The following is a 23,558-nucleotide window of genomic DNA, read 5'->3' as shown; positions in this document are numbered from 1 at the left end:
GCTATCACCAAAATGTATAATGACTTTCCCCTTCCAGTTCAGAAGACTATAGCCCATCGCACAAGATCACAGTCTAGCCTAGATTCCGCCCAGTTCTCCGGAAAGTCTAGCAAGGAACTTAAAGATCTTGCCCAACAGCTACTTCTCCAGTCAGCCCAGCTTGAGTCAGTAGAAAAGAACTCTCCTGCCTCTTCTGAAGCTTCTTGTAATCGCTACCAGTTTGACCCATTCCAGGATTCTCAAGATCCTTATGATGCCTACAACTTGGACAGCGATTAAAAGCAACACCAGAACGGACTCCTGAATGCTCCAGAACAGCCTCCAGAAGCCCAGCCTAAAGCTTCCAGAATCATCTTTGCTAAAAACCCGGTTACTATTCAGAACAGTACCCGCATTGCAAGGTTGACCGACAGAGTTACTATTCCAGAAAAGCAAGGGGACAAGATACTGTTCATAAACAGTGACCAGTTACTGTTCACTCAACAGTACCCCAGCAGAATAATGGAAATCACTATTGCTTTCGGCTGAAAAGTCATTCACCTGAAGAAAAAGCAATTTACCTTCCGTAATTGGCGCAGTCTCCTAATCTGATCCGAAGCTCCCTCCAGCTATAAAAGGGACTCTTCTCCTCAGTCTTCGGCAGGATTAATTTTGAGAATTACCTCAGAAGCTTAATACTCCTCACCCAGAGCTTTTACTTTGTACTCAGAACTACAATTGTAATCAAATGGCTCTCTCCCCTCTCTCCTTAGTTTACACTTGTAATAGCACTGCACTTGTAACCTATACCCCCTTCCGCTCCCAGTGCCCTCACAACGACGGCACCTCTTTGTTGTAGCTTATATATATATATATGTATGTATGTGTGTATGTATATCACCCCATATCATTATCAATCAACATGCTTTAGTATATATATTACTACTATATATATTTAATAATTGTGAATAATTTGCATGATTTGAGATTCGACGAAGAAATCGATGCATATGAGTGCATATAGTTGAATGTGTTTAAGCAGGATCTTCCCCTCCCCTTTTAGTATCTCCCAAGTCCCAACAATCTCCTACTCACTCAATGACGCTTTTCAGAGTGGAAGTTGGACGGCAATTGGAGGGGAAAAGATCTTGAAGGCTTAGGCCCAAAAAGGCCATCAAAGGCTACAAGGTCTTGCTAGTCCAGCCCGACACCACATTCATGTGTTGACCCCGACGCTTGGGAGACTGGAAGTTTGGGGAGGCAATTGGAAGGAGAAAGAAAAGATCCTAAAAGCTAAGGAGCTTAAGGTAAAGACCATGTTTATGTGGTGACCCCATTTCATCCTACCCACTGATGATGATGATGGTACTCTCACGAGTCTCACCCCTACAATTTTTTTTTTTTTTTTTTGGTACAATTCTAATTTCTAAGTCAAGTGTTCGATTAATTAATGACCCACCGATGGATACTCTCACAAGTCTCACCCCTACAATATATATATATATATATATATATATATATATTTTTTGGGTACAATTCTAGCTTCTAAGTCAAGTGTTCAATTAATTAATGAATTTTTTTATCTTTTTTTATACAAGATAGAAATTCTATTCTAGTCTAATCTAAGTATATATGTATATAAAGCTCATTTCTAGACACTTGAACCCCAGTCCTTAACTCCCACACCCCACAATCACTTATACTTGTGGAGTGACCATTGCATCAAAGGTGTACGGTGGTTGAAGTTCTTAAATTTGCATATTTAGCTAAAAGCAAATTGAAGCTTAAAACATAAATATCATAATTTTTTTTTTTAATTTTTTTTGCTGAATACATAAATATCATAATTTGTTAGATTCTCTTGCGACCTCATAAATAAAAGAAGGCCAAGATGAGTTTTACAAAAATGATAAATATAAATATATAGAATTTTATTATAATGTGATCCATTCGGAACCATCAATGAAGGTAAGTGAAAGAAAAGGCTTGGCTTCCTCATCAGTAAGTTCCCTTGACCATGATACCCTCCCTGCAAACCTTGCTCCCGGTCCTGTACACTTGTATTGCCCATAAAACACAGTCCTGCATTCACATATAAATTCAAAGCCTCCTCAATCAGAGTCAGTCAGGCGCATGCTATTAATATTATGGCCAAATTGAAAACTACTAACAAAAATCAACCAAGCTAGAATTAAGGTGGCTTTTGTAGAAACCATGCCTATGCTAGCGTGGCATGCATTAAAAATATGATGGCTAAAGTAAAACGGCGAGACTCAATTTTTTTAGTGATTTATAATATGCTCTTTTTTTCTTTTCTTTTTTTAATGCACAGTGGTACACGTAGATTTTGCAGTAGAAAAAGGGCAAAAGGACACACAGTTAATGACGGATATGCCCTCCTTGTATAATAAAATAAATGGCTCATTCGAGTAGTTTTGGATTGGGCTTTTACGCCATTTTATTACATAGCTGTTTAAAGAAGAAAATATGTTGGCATATTGCTTTAAGCTAAGGCTTCTCTGGAAGAGAAAAGACAAATACCTAAACCTATATAAATAAGGATATGGAGAGGAGACCACAGGATATCAATGCAATGTCCCTACTCCCTACGGCAACAAATTGGGGCCGAAGAAATTATGGTATTTGTCTTTTTCTTTTTCTTTATTTTTTTCTTTTTTCTTTTTTAAATCCACTAGAGAAAAATGGGTAGGTAAATGACATGAAATTCCATATTATTTTTATAGGGATTTATTAATGTATACTCTTAAGGCATATATTAGTGTAATTTATTTGAAGAAACTTTTTATTGAAAAATGAAAAAGTAATTAACTGTTTTGACAGATTTTTCAATTCCTCTTAAAAAAATTTTCAAAATAAATAGTTAATATATGCCCTAAGGACACACATTAATTGGACCCATTTTCACAAATCACGTGCTTTCAAGGTTACTAATGTGCATCAAAAACTTCAAAAAGTGGGAAAATTTTAAGAAATTTAATTGGGAAAAAAGTGTAAGTTAACAATTGCAACGTACAACATCAACATGAAAGGGACTTTGCAACCTCTGTTTTCTAAGTAAAATGGGAAAGGCATCATTATTGAGTGCATGTCTATGCTAAAATTAAGTCATCTTCCTTTGATATATTTTATGATTAAAATTATATATTATAAACTTTAAAAATATTTATATTACAATTATTTTAAATTTTGAATGATATGATACTATAAAATATATAAGAAATAAAATATTAACAGGGGAAATAGATTTTCTCCTTGTACCCTAGTGCACTGCCAATTAATGCACTGTACTTCAATCAGACCTTAGTTATTCATTGGTATTTTCAAAGAGTTACTACTTCTTTGTGATATGGCTAAAAAGGAAGGGGGGAAAAAAGAGAGGAAATGTGATAAAAACAATACTATTTTTTGCAAGTGATAAAAGTGAGGTGCAATTAGCTAGTGAAGTTATGAGAGAGAGAGAGAGAGAGAGAGAGAGATGTACATTTCACGATTAGGGTCACCCCAATTATACCAGCCTTTGGGAATGATAATGTTGTCCATATATGTGTAAGCAAAGACGACCCGAGAGAAAGGACCCCATGCCCTCCCAAGGTAGAGTGCTCCTGAGCCCGTGACCTTACAGTTCACAAAAGAGAACCCCGTGTCATCTAAAAGACTGCTCCTCCCTTGTGCTGTTAGGGCCCCCATATTCTGTGCTACTGCATGCACGTGACATCCCTGCAATTATCATAAATTAACCATCATATTTATTTAGTTTTAAATCAATAATTAAACACACACCCCACCAATCAATTTTTTTCCCTTCATTTAACATAGGAATTTAATATATAGTAACTTTTACTTAGTGAAAACCACAAAAAGCAAAATACATTTGTTTCTACTTTCTAAAAGATAATCTTTGAATCCACAAGTAGTGTTCCTAGAATCCACTAAAATATAGATAAACAAAAGTCTGACATTTTATTAATCTGAAATAACAATTTAATATTAACTTTTATTTAGGTGACCATCTATACATGAATGTGATCTTTCATCAAAAAAATAAATACATGAATGTGATCTAACCTCAAAAAGAGAGAGAGCATTGCCAAAGATGAAGTCCACAGAACCTTCAATGTAACAATTCTTGTAATAGTGCCTACCCAAGTGGTCATAAAGTGTGTCCTGTGCTCCCAAAAATCTACACCCCAAGAATGTTGCTGTATCCGCTGATATTCTAAATGCCACTGCCTGTTTTCCAATTGCCCCTGGTTTTGGTACTGGGGTAGTGTTCTGCATCAAATTCTCTAGCAGTCAGACAGGCAGAGAGAGAGAAGGAGAGAGATGGCTTTACTTTAGTACCTTAAATGTGATGTTCTTGGCAATGAAATAAGGGGAATTCACAGCAAAAGTTGCAGAAGCGTAGGTCCCCATGGGCTTCCCTCTTGGCCCAGGTGTTTGGGCTGTGTCTCCCCATTGAACTATTGTTTTATCTGCCCCTGCTCCTTCAATGGTTATGAATGATTTCAAAGGAGGAATATTAACTTTCTCCCTGAAAATTCAAGATTTTCTAATGTGACCCATTTCACCCTTTCACATTTATCACAATCCTAAAAGAAACTTTGCTCCAACAATAATAGTGATGAAACAAAAGACAATTCATAAACTGCAAGGCCTAGCTTGGTTAGAACACCTACTCCTAAAGCATTTGGGTCACAAGAAAAAGACAACAAAAAACAAAAATGAGAATCACTTCTATATATACCAAATTGAAGACAAACTAATTTAAAACTGAGTATAGAAAATCTTTATATATATAATTCATGGTTCAGAAGAGTCAAAGCAATTTGGCAGAGCCCAAAGCAAAAATAAAGACAAATGGCTAATTAAATAAAGGATAGATGATAAAAAGAGAATCCAACTAGAATCACAGAACATAAAGCCCATGTACTCACGTGTAAACTCCTGCATGGACTTTAATGATCACTCTCACAAGGTTGATGAATGGTAAAGAATCAATGGCATCCTGAATTGAAGTGAAATCTCCGGCAGCCGGCTTTTTAGTCACAGTAAGAGTGTAAGAAGGGAATAGCTTATTCTTTGCACTCTTGAAAACCGAGTGCTTGAGGCGGCCAACAAACTTCACCCACTTCATAAATTGCTGTTCTGAGAATTGGGTTTGTGTCACATTCTTCGATAATTGCTTCCCTGCAGAATTCCTTGGTCGAATTCCTTTGGTGTGACATAATGTTTGGCTTAAATTTAACAAAAGAAGAAGAAGTATAAAATAAAAAATGTGTCTTATTTTTGACATATTGAAAGAGAATGAAAATAGGAGTGACGAGGGAATTAGCATATATAGAGGGAATGTAATTTGGAACTTAAAAAGTTCTATAGAAAGCGGCTTGTGGCATTTGTTGTTTATATATGTGTAAGTTTAGTGCTGAACTAAGGGAATCAATCACAGAAAGTGCAATAGAGGTCACGGGTGCTTCTACTGACATCCATGTAGAAAGAGAAAGAAGCAAACAATCCAAGCCACAAGACAGGCTGCACTTTATCGATTACAAAAATATTGTTCCTAAAAATTTTGCACCTTTTTTTGTTGTTTTTATTTGGTGGTGCCCGTGAGTGTTTCTCCCACTGTTTCTGTGTGTAGGTTAATATATTCGTGAGGGGATAGTGGCATGTTGCTGCTGTGCTACCGTTGATATGAATAATATTTTGTCACCAACTTTATGCCTTGTGGACTGCTTACCTACCCTTAAATCACTACCGTCAAGGCACCCAAAAAATAATCATGGCCGTCAAATCATTGGACCTGAAATTAGGTTCGATTACATTATTTTCCAAATTCACTGTAGAGTGGCTTAGAATAGCTGGGTTAGTCTTGACTCACTTGCAGGCCTATTCAAATGCAAAATACTGTCAGAAACTCAGAATGGGTTTACAAACATTTTACTTGTGTGGCAAATTTAGTGACGGAAGATCATTCAGAGCTAAAAATTTTAGTTTTTAACCACTCAAAAATTTAGTTTATCTATTTTAACACATTAGTTTACAATATACCTTACATCAAACATCAAAAGTTCCATTTTTTTTACCAATTCATTTAAATATTCTTTCTATATTCTTTTTTGATAAATTGCAAATTACACCCTTAAAATTTAGGAGTGTTTAAATTTTACACCTTAAAGTTTCAAAATTTAGATTTTACCCCCTAAAGTTTGGAAATATTTAGATTTTACACCCTAACATTTCAGAATTTGGATTTTACCCCCTAAATTTTAGGGGTTTTGAATTTTACTCTCTAAAATTTGGAAGTATTTAGATTTTACAATTTACACCCTAAAGATTTAGGATTTGCAGGGGTAAAATCTAATAATTCCAAACTTTAGGAAGTAAATTTCAAATAAATCCAACAATTCCAAGCTTTAAGGAATAAAATCCAAATTCTGAAACGTTAGGGTGTAAAATCCAAACACCCCAAATTTCAAGAGATAAAATCCAAATTCTAAAACTTCAGAGTGTAAAATCCAAACAACCCCAACCTTTAAGGGTGTAATTTGTAATTTACCTTCTTTTCTTTTCTTTTCTTTTCTTTTTTTCTTTTTTCTTAGTCTCTCCTCTTTCTCTATCTTTTATTCTTCTTCTCCATCTCTTTCTCTTCTCTGCCGCCCATACCCACCAACACCACCCCCGGACAAAAAAAAAAAAAAAAAACCCACAAAACTTCATGAACCCACCATAACCCATTCCAAAATCAACCCAACCACAAACCCATGAACCCACAGTCGCCCACAACTACGATTGAACCACCAATACCCACAACCAAGGTTGAACCACCGAGACCCACGGCCACAACTGGAACCACCATAACCCACAACACAACTATGAGAGTGAGAGAAGAGAGAAAAAGAGAGATGAGAGGAAATCTAGAGATGTTGGGGTTTAAGAAGGAGGAGAATAAAGAGAGAAATGGGGTCTAAGAGGAAGGAGAATATAGAGAAAAAAACGTTAGGGAGAGTGAGAAAGAAATGATTTTTTAATTATTGGGTAGAATAAAAAATTGAGTTTTATGTTTAACTTGATGCTATAATGAGCTATTATGGATGACAGCTTACTGTAGCTGAAAGCTAAAAATTTTAGATGTAACAACTTTGATGTAAATGATTTTTATGACTTGAGTTGTTATAATAGCTTTTTAGCTATTTTCACATCTTTGCCATGAATCCTCTAAGAGGAAGAAGACTATTTACAAAGTTTTTCAATTGTTTTTGGAATCATCCAACTTCTCACTCTCTTTTCTATGTTGCCCTGTGGAGGTGCAAATTTTTTTTTTTTACCTCACTACACTTGATAAAATTGGGCTTAGACCCGTTAATTTCAAGGGTAAGGACAAATATAACTAAGAATTTTTGGACCTAAAGAATGGATCAACCCAAACTTGACTAGTTGAATGATGGGTGAGTCAAGTCGACTTGTGGGTGAAGCAAGTTACCTTTTTTGTGGGAAAAAAAAAATCTTATCTCTGGGACAAGTTTTGTCCATATATCGCAATTTTAGACTCAAATCTTTCCTTCGTTGATTTTCACTTTCTCAGTTTTTTCTCCTCACTCTTCTCAATCTTTCTTTCTCTAAGACCAATGAAGGTCAGTCTCCCTTTATGGACCACCAACACCACAACTCTTCTTCACCAGGCCAATCTCTCACTCTCATTTAGCATATAATATGTCGATCTTTGATCACCCTCTACCATTATCGCCACTGCACCACATTCTAGTCTCAATCTATCATTATATTCAATCATCGGCCCTGACAGTGAATTTTTCATTCAAAACACACCTAATTTGTTTGTTTTTGCTCAATCTAATGTTTTAAGTATATATACACACACAAAATGAAAGAAAATTTATGTATATAAGTAAAAGAGATAGTAGTAGGAAGTTTCAATTACTAATTTATCTTATTTATTTTACTCTAGATGATTTGTTTATATAAAATTTTTGTAATTATTTCCTATGAGATATTTGAAAGATTTATGAGAGTTATGGTTTAAAGCCAAAAAGATAGAATAGAAATGTAGGGGACGTGTTTCCTACAATGGTCAAAATGCTAGAACAAGCCCAAAATTCCCCTTGGACTCATTAAATGCTGATTAAATGGAGAGATTCAAGCCCAAAATTCCAATATTCATTTAATAGAGGTTAGTTGTGCATCACAAGAACGAAATCAAAGTGCAAAATAACAAAGATGGAAAATATGCATATTTTATTAAATTTGGAACTGTTTGTGTAAACCAGGCTTCCAGAAAATGTGTCACAAAAATGGATATCAACAAGAATTAAGAGAATTAATAGAGAAAAGAGAGACTTGAATCTTATTAAACTTGAATAAAATGATACAATCTATAATTATGGTTTTAGACTTCGGTTGTTGGATTACTTAGTGAATTAGACAAGTTGTTAATGTAGTCCACTTATGCAATTTACCAATCCACAAGTAAATATGTTAGGTATTGTGGGCGCAAGCGCTCACAATGATTTCTCATCAGAAGTACACCTCGGCCAAGTGGACCAGGCGGAGAGGTGGATAATGGATTTGTTGTCGCCTGGCCTCAATAGGAGTGGAAAACCGTCTTCATGGGCCTTCGTTCAACCACCTGCCATGGCGACGCTCCCCTACACGTGAGGCTCGTTGGAGGCCCCTCTCTCGATTGATTGGTGTGTGGTGTTCACGTAGAGTTTCGGGTGTTCTCTCTCTCTCGGTGGAGGAAGGTAGGTCTACCTTTGGAGGTGTGGCAAGAATCTTGGCCAAATTTTAAGGGAATTACCAAAGATAAGTGAAGTCGCCACCAATCATTGGGTTTTTCTACGATGTGATTGGTCACCTATTTCTAGCTAATTTTATTACCAATCCTAAGCTAAGAAAAAATGCATTTTTCCTAATCTAATGTAGATGGCAAAAAAATATTGATTCTTGAGTCTAGAAGTTTGGTTACGTGTGGGGAAGGTGTTAGGCACCCCATAACGCCTATCCAAGGACAGTCCTTTGTTTTGATAAAACCTTAATTTTCGAAGATTGGTAGTAAAAAACATGATTTTGGTGTTGGCTTTTGGGGCTTTGCATGCATGGGGGCTTTGAGATTAGGCTTTTGAATGGGTGTGGTCCCAATCTATTTTCCTAAGGCATTCAGGCAAAGTACCAAATTTCCCCGATGAAAATCCGACGACATGTCACCTTACTTTCGCAGTGAAAATTAGGCATCGCTTTGCCTTAGGTGACATAGACTATGACAATCACACCAATATAGACGAGCAAGTATATATATACATACATCATGCACAATGCAAGCACACAAAACAGGAAAGTAAACGCCTACATCCCTAGAGCATGGCCCAAAATATAGATGCAGGAAAGTAAACAAAAGTCGCCATACTGTAGAGATGAGGACAAATGGTACATGGCATGATATACCTAATACAAACCATCTAAGAGAGAAGGGAAGGAGGAAGGAAGGGGTTTTAAAAGTGTACATAACCAAATGAGAGAGGCTAAACCCCTAAAACTACTGAACATTGCTGCTTGGCTTATATCTACATACTTGTGTCTTCGCCCTTTTTTCTTGCGCCTAGGAGACCGTGCCCTATGTCCATGCGTTCTCGCTCCATGTGTGTACATGCAAAGGCAAAGACAAGAAACCAGCAGACAAACAATGGAAGGAAAATATGCAAAGAGCATATGAAAGAGGCATAAAGTAGATAAGCATGATAGACATAGCAAGCAAAGAATCAAGAAAGCAAGCAAACAAGCAAGAAGGCAAACAAGCAAGAAACCAACAAAAGATGGTGTCCGCAAGGGACAAATGTAGGTTTGGATCGAATGTCCATAACTTCATTGTGTTAAAGCATGGATGACAAACTAGCAAGCACAACTCATGCATGAACATGTAAGTAAGCATGTAAAGATGCGTAGAAAGCCAATGGGTGGCACAAACAAGCATGGCAACCATAACATCGCGCGGATCAGAAAAGGGAAGGGTACGCACGGAGCAACCTGGCATTCGGAGATGCCTCCCAAATGGTTACACCCGAACAAGGCCTCATGAGCGTCGAATGTAACCACACAAGGTCGAGCCCGCGGAAGGCGCCAAACATGGCAAAGCCTAGAACTAGAGAGGCTAGCACAAGCATAAAGCATCGAAGCAAGCAAGCATAGACATGCAAATAGGGTGATCCAAACCCTTTGATATGGGCCTTGGTGTATGGACAATGACAAAGACCATAGGTCTAGATCGGGTCCTAACCATTAGGCCAAAACACAAGAAAATACGATAAAAGGAACAAAAGGGTTGCAATAGCACATGGCATGACAAACAAGGCGTGAAGCATGCAAGCACCTAGATGATGGCATAAAGCATGTAAAGAACACAGATCCAAGCACTTAAGAAAAATTCAGATCTACATCTAAAAAAGATGCAGATCTGTCTTTGTTTTAAGAAAAATTCAGATCTGCATCTAAGAAAGATGCAGATCTATTTTTGTTTTAAGAAAAATTCAGATTTGCATCTAAGAAAGATGCGGATCTGTTTTTGTTTTAAAAAAAATTCAGATCTACATCTAAGAAAGATGTAAATCTGTTTTTAATTTCAAGAAAAAGCATTGATCATATGCAAATTATTGGAATTAAGAAAGAGATCATAACAATTACATAAACAAAATCAAGATCATACTTTAACCAGAAAATGATTAACAATTCATGTTATGGATAAAGGAAAACATGCATCATCATAAACAAAAATCATAAAAGGAAAAAAAAATAGGGTAATTGAAAACAATCTCTTGCATGGGGCATTTCTTATTATTGAGATAATGTTTTAGGGTTCAAAGAAACTTATTCAATTATCTTTGAAACCTAAAAACCCTAATTTTAGCAGCAAATATCATAGAGGATCAGCAAATATCAGCAATTTGAGAGCCTTAAAATGTATGCCTCTCAGAGCGTAAAAAAAAAATGTGTTGAATTATGAGATTCAATCTCTATTTTTAGAGGCCAGAAGACTTTAAAAAATAGCTCCAATGTGTAGAACACGAATTGGGACTCGTCCTTCTGCGAAAAGATCGAAAAGGGTGTGCCTTACCGTCACCCAAAAAGAGTTGGGCCAAAGCCCAAAAGGAGCCAATTCGGCACTCCAAAAGTGCCGAATGGTGCTCTTGGATGCCGAATGTTCTTTCTTGTTCGGGTGCCTTTTGGACTCTCTTTCTAGGGTTTTTTTATCCAGTCCTTGCACCTAGACGTGTTTTCATCCTTAGTCTATGATTTTTTATCTCTTTTCCGGATAATTCATACTTTTTAGGAACAATTACCTTGTGGATAAATTCCTTAAAATAAATCTTGATAAAGTTTAGATTATCCACAATTTTATTGTTATCCAATCATCCCATTTATTCCTATACATGCATCCCTATTTTAAACACTAATTATCAACCAATCACAAAATTATTTAATTGATTTTTATTGTTTAACCAATCAGAATTAATTTAAATTAATTGTGTGTGGTTGACTCTACCTAGACACAATGCATGTTAACTATGAAACTTGATCGTGCAATATCTTTCAATCCGATCGTCCGATTTAGAAACCGGGCACACCGTTGTGACCATTAGAACTTCAAGATCATTTTTATGATATACAATGAATAAATTGATGCATGTAATGCAATCATGATTTTTGGGATACATGGATGGTCATTCCAGTCATCTTCCTTGATTAAATCATGGATGCAAAATTGAGTGTCTACAATAGTGATCATATAAGGGTGTATACTTAGGGTGCAAAATGGATGGTCATTCCAATTATCTCTACATAAATTTTACATCAAAAACTTTCCATACAAGTATTCTGAAACCCTACATGCGCACGTATACTTAGGGTTCTTGTAGGTTTTTTTTCACGAAAACATTCTTTAAGCTAAAGACTTACAAGATTGGGCCTTAAACCAACCCTAGGCCTTTGAGTAATGTCGTCATTGGGAACAAGGGCTCGAGTCATAAAGGGTACAAAATGTGGTATCTACAGGTATGTAACAAGAAGCTAAACATAATATGTTACCAATAGCACAAAACCAAACACAATGGAGATGGCCATATGGTGATGTAGGGAAACTAATGGAAAAAAAAATGCTCTAAAGGAAAAACCACTATAGGAGAAACCTTCCCAATGAAGCCCACTATATAGCAAGAGAAGTTGTTACAATTTTGGGAAAAACACTTTCCTAAACTCTACTACTCATAGACAACTTACAAAGAATAACTTTCACTATACCAGAATGTCTAAAGTCTTCAATTATATGGATTGCCTCCACGGATGATACACTCATAATGAACCTTTGACTAACTCCAAGAACCTCCTGAAAATTTCCTTCACAACAACAATGTATGTGTATTTGCCAAAGTAGCTTCAACTTGATCATCAAGAACACACCATGTAAATCCTCAGTTGATTCTCATCTACGGGGTCAATGATTTGAGAGTACAATTACAAAAACCCTAAAGGAGACACATACACTCTTTCTCTCTTGATTTCACTCTTTTTCCAATGTCTTGAGTCGTTCCATAAGTTTTATATTTATACTCTTTTGATTAGGTCATCATATGAGTCATTTGCCAACAGAAAAAGCCTTTCTATGAAATTTGATTTCACGACATTCAATCGATTGATCAGGAATCAATGATAGCAATAGAAGCAAGAATCAAGGTGGAATTGAAGTAGACATAAGCTTCATTCCTAACTTGGTTGCTTTGTCAGGAATTAAAAGACTTAATCTATAACAAGACTTACGTTGTTCACAATATATATATGATGTACATTGATCTAACTACATAACTAATCTAGGAATAAGAATAATCACATTGATCAACCTAATATAGGGTAATAGGCCAATTTAGGGAGAAAAACACAAAAACACTCCACATTTGCTTCCTTTCTCATATCCTTAAATAATTTTTTTTTTTTTTTATTGTAGAGTGATTTTGTTTATTTGTATTAAAAGGAAGACAAAAGGAATGTACTCAAGATTTTTTTTCATTTATTTTATAAAAAATAAAAAAAAATAAAAAATTCTTGAGTATGAAAAAATAGAGGTCATGTTAGGTTGAACCAACCTATGAAAGATCAGGTGAGATCATTAGTCTTACAACCTGTCTCTAACCTGCGCCTTATTGGATCATACCCAAACCTACCCAACCCAATCTGTTTACCCTGTCTACCTACCACCACCACCTATGTGTGAATTCTCAACCTGCAAAAATATCTTATTTTCTATTTGTTTCACTATAAAATATTTTCAATAAAACATTTTCATTTTATAGTGTTTGGTTGCATACATGAAAATGCTATGGAAATCATTTTTCAATGTTTGTTTAGTGGTAAAATGAAAAAAAAATAATAATAAAATAATAAAAATTCCTAGTTCATAAAACCCACCAAATGCAAGCACGGTTACACAAACCACCACCAATCCATCACCAAATACCCAAAATTCTTAAGCCCATTCCATAGAGGCCTTTAAGACCCCAAAGAATCCCAAAATTCCACACTTAAATCCAAAAAAACAGAGGGGTTGTAAGTCTATAATGCTGTAGTTGTCTTCTTAATCTAAAATTCCAAAGTCTTATGCTCAATTTGAAAATTCTAAGACGATATTATTGTCTTCTCCCAAACCCCAACAAGAACAAGTAGAAGAGAAAACACAAAAAAAAAAAAAAAAAAAAAAAAAAAAATCTTCACCACTGTTTTGCTTGAAACATTTCGCATTATTGAATTTGATAATACTCGAAAATCAGTAGGCTGAGTGCTCCGAGCTTCAACGGCGGTTGGATGAACTGAAAAGGAAGAAATAAACTATCGAAGGTGACTAAGGTGAACCGACCAAGGACCATTCGACGATTAAGTCAGTTTTCTCTCTATATCTCAGGTATTCTAAGTGGAATCAATAGTCAATAACGTACCTTGGGCTGATGGGGCTAGGTTCCTTTTATAGAGAGTTTTTAGTGGGTCTACTTGTTCGAATCCACTACCATCGTGGGAGATGTGTAGGGTTAGTGGAGAAAATGGGGTGGATTCCAGGGAGTCCTCCCCACGTATCTGAATGGTAGAATGTGGTCTGATTATTTAGTGTTTGTAGAAAATCCTCTGAAATTTACTGTCATTTGGTCTTCCATGTCCTCTTGTGGTATGAACAACAAAATTACTTTGGACAATCATAAAGTTTCTGGACGAAGTCTATTCATTACCTATGATATCTTTTATTTGACCCCCTTTCTCATGAATTGATTTGTATAGGATTTGGTTATGGATGATCACCATGGACGAATGGAGTTTGATTCAGCTCATCATCAAAATTGAAATCTAAAGATTGATCTCTCAGATCTGAAAGAAATTGAAGAACGGAGTTCTATCTCTCTCTTGACCCATCACAACCCGCTGGTATAGCTGCTTCATCTCAATCTCTCTAACGGATTCCTCTTATGCTCCATTTTGTAGGTTGCCTTTTTGCCTGTTGGCTTGGATTTTTGGATTGCTGGCAATGTGAGTTTCAGGTAAGGGTACGAGTACTGGTGGTTTTGGGTCTTTGACGGTGTGACAACAATGATGGTGGAGCCAATGATGGGTGGATGTGGCGTTGTTGGTGGTTGGTCTCAAGATACCCTATAAAAATATTATTCTAGGTTTGAATCTTACATAGCGCATCAAGCATAGTCTTCATAACATCCAAACAACTTAGCCAAAAAAGATGGTTTAAAAAAATTAAAAAGTTAGTACCAATATATATCTTAGCGTTACATCTTTTCCTTTTGTTGTAGCATTTTAGTATTATCTAATTAAAATGAATATATATATGACAATATAAATATAAAGATATGAGAGTTAATATAGAAGATAAGGAGTTAATGAAATGTTTAATCCCACATTGAAAATGAGAGAGACATTTTTATTATTTTTAAGTGTGGTGATTAATGGGCAAAATTTATTGGATCAAATATTGGGCTAGATATGAGCGCAAGAGGTAGGTAAAAGGAGGAGATGTCAAAATTGGAAATGAATCAATCTCTTAGATCCTCATACTTGACAACCCATTAAGAATAATTATCATATCCATTGGTGAGTTAATGGCCCGAATTTATACTCAATTTTTATTATGGAAAAAGAAAAGCCATTCACCAACTTAAAGGACTTGTCATTGGGCCTATTTATTTCTTCAAAAACTCCTTATCTGGTCCATTAATTGGGTAACTCTAGTCTATCATATTTAATCTAGCAATTAATCTTATAACACCCACTATATCAAAATTATGGACCTAATTAATCAGATTGATTTAGGTGATTAATTTTGGTAATTAATTTCGTAAGGCTAATTTGGGTAATTAATTTAGTAAAGCCCATTGAGCCTATAAATAGACTCACTTAAACCAAATCCAAGTGATAACAAAAAATACAACACACACAAGCATTCTTATAAACTAAAAAATAAAGAGATTCCTGGTAAGGAATGGTGCTCTTTCTGGTGGAGTTTTGGGCGTGAACATTTTGTGCAGAGGTTGTTCTAGTCATGCGACATTTGTTAAGTTGTTATATCCTGAGGGAGACAAGTCATAGAAGGTTTACATAGGTTACAAAGATTAGTCAACGAAAGGTTTAAATCTCCTTAAAAAGAGCAAGTGTCACGCCTCAGTCCAAATAGTGTTATGTATTTTTTATCTCAAAGAAATAATATGAGAAATATTTATTCAGTTTCTTTTTGTGTAATTTCTGCACCAACACCTTTAAAAGATGACATATTCCGTGCTTAGTGATTGATTAAGACCTTCTAGATTTAATACAAAACAATATTTGCATATAAATATAATCCTATTATATCCTTCTTATGAAATAGACCCCCCATGAATAAGAGCATTCACAGTTGGGCTTGTAAATGCTAAATGTAAGCATATTTTAGCATTAAGACCCAATTTGTCTCACCAACTAGAAGGCTAAACTTGAAAAATTGTAAATTTTTTTGGCATAGTGTTATAGTACCATCGTAAATGTATGTTGGTATTGTAACACTATGCCAAAAGATTATATTAATATTTTATTCATATCAGGCTTTTCTCTCTTATTCACGATCTCTCATCTCTCTCTGTCTTTCTCTGTCTCTCACTCACTTTCCTCTCTTTCTCCCTCTTCTCTATCATCTCTCTGTTTCTCCCTCATACCACTGCCATAGTCCATACTCCAGATTCACTCTACAATCAATGAAGCTCCACCGTGATCATCAACCTAGTCTCAAGCCCATATCAAAACTCCAGATCAGCAAGATCAGCGTGGTAGCGCGGTTGAGTTGGAGATTGGCATGGTGGGTTTCTAGATCGGTGAGATCGACGGTGGTGGGTTTCTGGGTTCGGCACTATGATTGTTGTCAACCAGGTCAGCGATGGTGGCTAATCTCTTGGTGGGTTTCTCTGTTGTCGACAAGATCGGCATTGTGGGTTTTTTTTTTCTCTCTCTCTCTCTCTCTTGGTGGTTTTGTAGTGTTTGTTTCTTGTGGTTATTGGTTGTGATTTTTGGCAATTTTTTGTGTTTTTTTTTTTTTTTCTCTTGGTGGTTTTTGTGGTGACTGTTTCTTGCGGTGGTTGTTGGTGGTGGGTTTGGTGGTTTTTTTAATGGGTTTTGGTGGTTGGCATGGTGGTAGCTATTGTGGTTGTGGTGGTGGTTGCTAGCTAGTGGCGTGGTGGATTTGCTGGGATGTGAGTGACAATGGTTGTTAGTTTTTTTTTTTTCTTGGTGGTGGCTGGATTTTTAAGTCAAGAATTTACGGTGGTGGTTATCTTTTAGACCCGGAAAAATGAAGAGGAAGAGAGATTGAGGGAAAAGACAAAAAGAGAGGAGAGGAATAGAGAGAAAGAGGTTGCGAAATTAATATTTTAATGAATAGATTATGTAAATAAGAAATGGGATGTTGAGTATATTGTAAAATGATATGATATAATTGATAAAGTATTTTTTTGAGATGGTAAAATAGGATAGGATGGCATTTTCGGATGAGAATGCTCTACCAACACAAATGTGACAGCCCCTATACTTTGTCAACCTGACAAGACGAACCCAAAAAAAAATTAGTCACGAGCAGCCGGTCACGAGTCTCACGACCTACAGCGAAATACTTCGAAGTTTGATTGCTTCATTGCCTATCCTAAAGTCTTCATGATATGGATGGATTTTTTTTTTTTTTTTTTTTTTTATGAAACATGATATTGATTAATTGGATCTTTTATATGTGCCTAAATCGCCTATCCTAAACAATTTATATTTTTTTTTATCTTTAAAGTTTCAAACCCTTCTTTAGAAATCATTACAAAATCGAGCATTTTTTTGCATTTAACATACGTTCACTGTTATATATCATATCAATCAGCTAGTTTCGTTGCATGATTTAAGGGAATTTAAGGGAATAACACTCAGGGCCGGCCTTAGGCCTAGACCACTTAGGCCACTGCCTAGGGCCCCCTATTAGACGAAGGCTCCAAATTTTGGGGCAAAAATTGATATATTTTATTTTTAAAAAATGGAAATATAGGAAAAAAAATTAGTTTTATAATTTTCCTCTACTTTCAATAAGTCCCAAAGTATTAAGTAATACTAGAGATAATACAACTTTAAATACATGGGTCTTACAAATAAAGTAATGCTATAGTTTTACAAACTATTTTACAACATTTTTACAAACTATTGTTGTAGCCAACTTCTTACTAGTTCTCATCTGAACCCACTAATAACATCACTTTTTTATTTATCTATAATCATTCTTCACATCATCAATTTGTAAAAGAATTTGTATCTCTAGTATTTTCCCTTACAAATATATGTGTCACTAATCGCAAGAAATAATTCAGATAGGAAATGCTAGAAATATTATTAATTTTACTTGAAAAATTTACAAATTGATGTGACAATTAATATGATATGTGGTTGTCAATAACCTATTAAACGCAATTTTGAATTATTTTTGTAATTAATGATACATCTTTGTAAGCCTCATGTTGTAAAATTTATAATATCCCTAACATCATTCATTCAAATACTTGTTTATTATCTTCTTGAAGTGTCACTAATTGCATCTATTTCTACATCATTTGAAAGTTTTTTTTAGTAAAATTTGTTATATCTTTATCATTTTTCAAAAAAAAAAAAAAAAGAAGAAGAAGCATATTACAAAATAAAAGGAATAGATTTTGTTATAAAAATTTATGATATTAAATATTAGTTAAATATTATTTAAGTAATAATAAAAATGCTCCATTTAAATATATTGCCTTAGGCCTCTAAATTTGTTGGGCAGCCCCTAATAACACTTTCTAGATATATAACTCTTCTGGGTTTAACCATCAAGCATTAGCTCCTACTTTCATGAGAAATGTTCTATTTTCTAATTTTCTTGTGTTTATTTTTTTTCCCTGGTATTAGCTTCTTCTTTTTTTCCCTATCCGTTTTATTAATTCTTGGTATTTACCATCACTATCAATCTCCCTTTCTCTCTCTCTCTCTCTCTCTCTCTCTCTCTCTTGTTGTAACTTATAGATTTATCTAATCTCATTTAACTCAAACCTCATCTTCCCTTAAAGAAAGAACACCACCAGTGCGAGAGGACCAGAGGTGGGCCTCCTTTAGGTGCAGCTAGAGCAGACTGGTGGTCACCGGGGTCTGGGGCGGCGAGGATGCGAGAGAGTCTGTTTCAGATTTTTTTTTTAAAGACTTTGATATGGAATTTATTTTCTTTTAAACTGACGTGTATTTTAGGTTTATTAAAATCTGACATGAACCATTTCACATCTGCACATTGAAAAAATATTTGTAAAATAATCTATATATGTAGGATTACTCTATAATATAACTAGCCTCCCAACATTAAACGTTTTCCTTCTCTCCAAACAATGAATTTTTTAGAAAGTTGGGAGAAATTACACTTTACCACCTACCTCAAATTACACTTTGCACCCTAAACTATGACATTTGTTACACTTTGCATCCCATAGTTAAATTTTCTGTTATATTGGATGGAAAACTCAATCACGTGACTAGCACATGACTATTGCTTAAATAACACCAAGTCAAAAGACATAAATGCCCTCTTCCAAGTCAAAACTCAAAAGACCCTCCTCACATCTTTTACACGACTGTCTTAGGCAGTCCCTCTCACCCATGACTTGGTGTTTTGGGCCTCTTGCATGCACAAATTGACAGATATGGAAGGTGGTACAGTGGCTGGGCTGCGGATGGTAGTGCGTGATGGTGGTTGGGTCCAATTTAGGTTTTGTTTTGGTCGCAATTCAAATCTGATTTGGGTTTTGCTTAGGTACTGATTCAGATCCTATTTAGGTTTTGGCTGTGTATGATTTTGCTTCTCTCTCTCTCTCTCTCTCTCTCTCTCTCTCTCTCTCTCTCTCTCTCTCTCTCTCTCTCTCTCTCTCAGCAAATCTTAATGATGGATTGGTTGAGATTTGTGTTTATGGATCATGTATGGGTCAATCTGAATTTGTGTTTGTGATCTGGTTTTCGATTGTGAGACGGCTGACAGTTTGTGGTTTGATTGTGAATCTCATGCCTGAAAATTGGTGGCTGTGCGACGATGTGTGTGGCCAAAAACAGTGGAGAGTTTGGAGGGAGAAAGTGGCTTGCTATTGGGTTAGAAGAGGGGCATTTAGGTCTTTGGACTATGTTCCACTTAAGCAAAAGTCACATGCAACTTGTGTGCGCCGAAAATGAAATTAATGGGTCTAACTTCACTTGGGCTCACAACTTATTTATGAGGTGGGTTTTTGGATTTCCTACTTTGGGTCCCTCTCGGTACAGAGACTCAAAGTAATTTTCCTCCTCTCTCTCTCTCTCTCCCTTGTTTTTTTCTTTTTCTCCCTCTGATCTTTCAACCCCCTTTTCTTCCCCAACTTCTACTATTTATAGATCTAAGTTAGTGGGAAGGTCATGATTACTGCTATTGTTAGTGCAATCAAAGGTCCAATATTATCCGTTATAAGTGTGTGTTTAGGTGAGAGTGGAATGCTGAGATTATGGCTTTGGAACTTGGTTCCAACTCAGGTTAATATGCTCGGTAGTGATGTTTCCTGAACTGCCGAGCACCCTATGGTACGTCTGGACAAGACTTCCTTACTTGTTCGAGAAATTTTTACCGAGCATCGGTTAGGGGTCGAGGCTCAAAACTCATAGTTTGTGAAGATAGTTTCAAGCAGAATTTAAAGTAATGGGGCTGTGCCATTGGGCCTGAACCCAGGGCCCAATTGGGTCTGGGAACCTCGGTGCTGTACATTAGGCCCCCCTTGATTCATACCTGGCTGTCGGGAAGAATCAAGGAACTGACCAAGCCTTTTGGTTTCAAAAGCCCTACGGCCAAGGACTCATGCGGTTATGGCTTCCCATTAATGCTCTTCTCAAAAGACACGCTATTCCGGGGCGCTAGGTTCAGTTGTCATTATTGCCTGACGGTTCGTGAACCGAAGCGACGCGCGTGTCAGTTATCTTTGGTATTCGTAGGGTCTTTCGTGAATCGTGCCCATTTATTGCTGATTAAACATTCCCATGCCCTCTTCTACTCCTATAAATAGTTCTCTTTAGAACATTCTTTCACTTTTTCACCTCTGATTTCTTGAGCATACTCTCTACTGATCACTCCTTTGAGCACTTACTCACCAGCCCAGAGTTCCTTTCTCCCTTAGAACCCAAAGTAAATTCTCTTCCCTTTCCTATTCCTTCAACTTATTTCCACGAGTTTCCTCTCACAGTATTAAATTTCAAAAATGAGTTACTCTTATCTCCTGGAGGCCCCGGCGACTTTGGGCACCTTTAGGCAGAAGTTTGATATCCTCGGTGACGTGGAAGTGGCTTACTGCCACGAGAGCGAAATCGCTCTCCACCGAGGGCTTGGTACAGCTTTTTTTCCTTTAATGGCAATTCTAGAGGGTGGGGTCAGGTTCCCCGTGGATCCTCTTTTGATTAACACACTTAGGTACTACGGGCTGTGTCCCGACCAGCTTCCTCCCAACTTTTACCGGGTAGTTAGCTGTGTTAGTAGGTTGAATCACACCTTTGATTTACAATTAGATCACCATGACATTAACCACATGTATAGTCTCTGTGGGAGCAAAACTTCCAACTATTACTTAAAAACCAGGGATAATCGAGTACGGCTGATCTCATGCCTACCTGATTCGAATAGGAGCTCAACCGGGGAGTTTGTCCAGGTGCGCGGCAACTGGTTTGCCGGGAAGGTCCCCTGCCCTCTTTCACGGCATGAAGTGGGTTCGTACCAATCTCTAACTTAACCATTTCTCCCCCCCCCCTCTTTTATTTTCTTTTTATTGAAGTAGCTTTTCATTACTGGCTGTTGATATAGCGTTTCGTTCTTTTACAGACGGCAAAGTGTTCGTTCCGGACATTAGAACAGTCCATGTCAGAGACTTAAATTTTATCCTCCGTTCCAAGATATTCGTGCACTAGGACGGACAGCTCCGAGCCTCGCACCTGATCCTCGGAGTAGAACCTGTTTATTCCACCTGGCAATCCTTTAAATAGGCGCTATTAGTTGACAGTCCACTTTTGTCATACATAGACGTTTGGTACGCAAATTTTCTTCCGCCGAAGCTTACGACCGGCGAGGCGAGGGAGTTCGGAAAGCGTTACACTTGCTCGGACGAGCTAGCGCCTTTGCGGGTCAAGTCTGTGAAGCGCGTGTCTCGGTGTCTTCGAGAGTTAGCTCACAAGACTATCCAAGAAGAAGCTCTTGTTCAAGAACCCGCTCACCTCGAGAACCCTGTTGAACCCGAGGCCCCTATTGCGAAAGCCGAGCATCTTGCGCTTGAAGCAACCAACTTGTCGACCACCAATCCCCTTCTCGACGAAGACATGGTGACCAGGAAGATCATGACTATTGATCGTTTCGTGCCCGGTGCGCAGCAGGCCACTCAGCCCCACCCTTTCAAAGTCAAACCCAGGCACCTCCCCCTCCTCAAGCTAGACAAGCCCGGAAAAGGCAGAGGGCTACCGATCAACCGCCCACAGGTCTGGGAGATGTAGCCACTCAGACTCCTCCCCGGCCAACAGGAGGTATCATTATTCATAAGCTGTAAACCCAGGTCGGGCCGGGTGTTGCGTCCTCCTCCCAAGCCACTCCAGTGTGGAAGCCTAAGTTTTTGCTGGACGGCAAGCCTCTACCCTCAACTGCCTCTGTGCGGATATGGGAGAAAGGTAAGGGGGGTCGCATTGCTCAGACCCTGGCCACGGGTCTTCTTCTTCCCGATGACGTACATGCCTTTGAGGACGGGTCGGAGGAGTCCGTGGGGCGCCAATTAGAGTGGCATACTAGCGCGGTAACTCTCTATTTGTCAATTACTTACCATTCCTCTCTTTTTGTTTCCGTACTAATTTCTGTGTTTGTCAAGCTGCTCAATTGGCTCATATCCTGGTTGGCCGTGCAAAGGATCTTGCCGAGGAGGTTAATCGTGAAAGGGGGGCACGGGAGTCAGCTGCCAAAACGGCGAAGGAAAAAACTAAAGGCAGCTGATTCTGCCGAGAAGAAGGCTACTGTTGCGGAGAAGAATAGAGCGTTGGCGGAGAAGAGGTGCACGGAGCTCCTGGCTAAGCAAAACGAAACAGACATCAAGCTAGCTGAAGCAATTAGCCTAAACACATCCCAAGCCGAGGAACTTACCGACCTGAGGGCGGCTTTGGAGGCCTGCGAGGAAAAATGGTATAATGAAGGGTTTGCCAATGCCGAGAATTCTACGGAACCGGTGGTGGACCAAGCTCGAAGGCTGGGTTTTGAGGTTGGGTGGTTTGTCGCCCTACAAGCTTTGGGTGTTCCCGAGGATGCCCCCCTGAGAGACCCCTGCCAGATTCCCTTTCCGAGCCCCGTTACTGCTGTGCAGATCCCCCAATGCCCGTTGAGGAGAAAGAAACAGCAAGCATGAGGGAGCTGGTGGAACAAATCGATGCTCATGCAGAGCCAGATGAAATGGAAGCCACTAGCATCCCGAATGCACAAGACCTGCTCGGTGAGGACCTGCATTTTCCTGTGGCCGACCAGCAGCAGCCTGAAGCAACAGATCCGACTAGACCCTCCACCTAACTAAGTTACTTGCCATTCAGCTCTTTTTATGCTTTTACTTCTTTTTACTGCATTTTTTCTCTCTTTTTTTTTTTTATAAATTGGTAAATTTGCCTACGTCACCGGATTGTGGTGACTAAACAATTTCCTTATTTCACAGGGATGACCCGTAAACGGTTGCCGAGTTTTGGCGATGAGACATTAATTCTGCTTTCAATTCTGATTTTAACTTTTTTGAATGGCCTTCTATTCATTGTGTGTTTGTTTGGATTATGTTTGCGAGTGCTTCACTTTGACCTTTGGTGCTATCTTTCTTTATCTATTTTTGTCGTTGCTATTTATTCTATCGCATGTTTGGCCAGGAGCTGCCTGCACAGTGGGTTAAATCGTGCCCCAATATATCACGTTTATACAACGTGTGTTA

The 23,558-nt window shown here is 37.5% G+C and overlaps 1 protein-coding gene across 1 annotated transcript; it reads right to left on the bottom strand.

Moving 5' to 3' along the window:
* Positions 1 to 1,763: 1,763 nt before the first annotated feature.
* On the bottom strand, positions 1,764 to 5,356 carry LOC115975623 (probable pectinesterase 53). The gene is made up of 5 exons (XM_031096487.1): positions 4,935 to 5,356; positions 4,342 to 4,531; positions 4,066 to 4,272; positions 3,482 to 3,717; positions 1,764 to 2,061 (listed from the first exon to the last, which is right to left on the bottom strand). Exons 1-5 carry the CDS (start codon positions 5,333 to 5,335, stop codon positions 1,914 to 1,916), a joined length of 1,182 nt encoding a protein of 393 aa, XP_030952347.1. The 5' UTR covers positions 5,336 to 5,356; the 3' UTR covers positions 1,764 to 1,913.
* Positions 5,357 to 23,558: the final 18,202 nt, after the last annotated feature.

This window comes from Quercus lobata, chromosome 2, assembly GCF_001633185.2.
Source record: "Quercus lobata isolate SW786 chromosome 2, ValleyOak3.0 Primary Assembly, whole genome shotgun sequence".
Lineage (NCBI taxonomy): Eukaryota > Viridiplantae > Streptophyta > Magnoliopsida > Fagales > Fagaceae > Quercus > Quercus lobata.
The sequence above is the reverse complement of the archived record's forward strand: the minus strand, read 5'-3'. Positions and strand labels throughout refer to the sequence as shown.

What these genes read in the sequence shown, in the direction of transcription:
- LOC115975623 (XM_031096487.1), bottom strand. Translation starts at nt 5,335, where the DNA reads ATGCTAATTCCCTCGTCACTCCTATTTTCATTCTCTTTCAATATGTCA. An exon ending in CCAAGAACATCACATTTAAG is followed by an intron (nt 4,273 to 4,341) that starts GTACTAAAGTAA and finishes AATTTGATGCAG; the next exon opens with AACACTACCCCAGTACCAAA. An exon ending in ATGCTCTCTCTCTTTTTGAG is followed by an intron (nt 3,718 to 4,065) that starts GTTAGATCACAT and finishes TGATAATTGCAG; the next exon opens with GGATGTCACGTGCATGCAGT.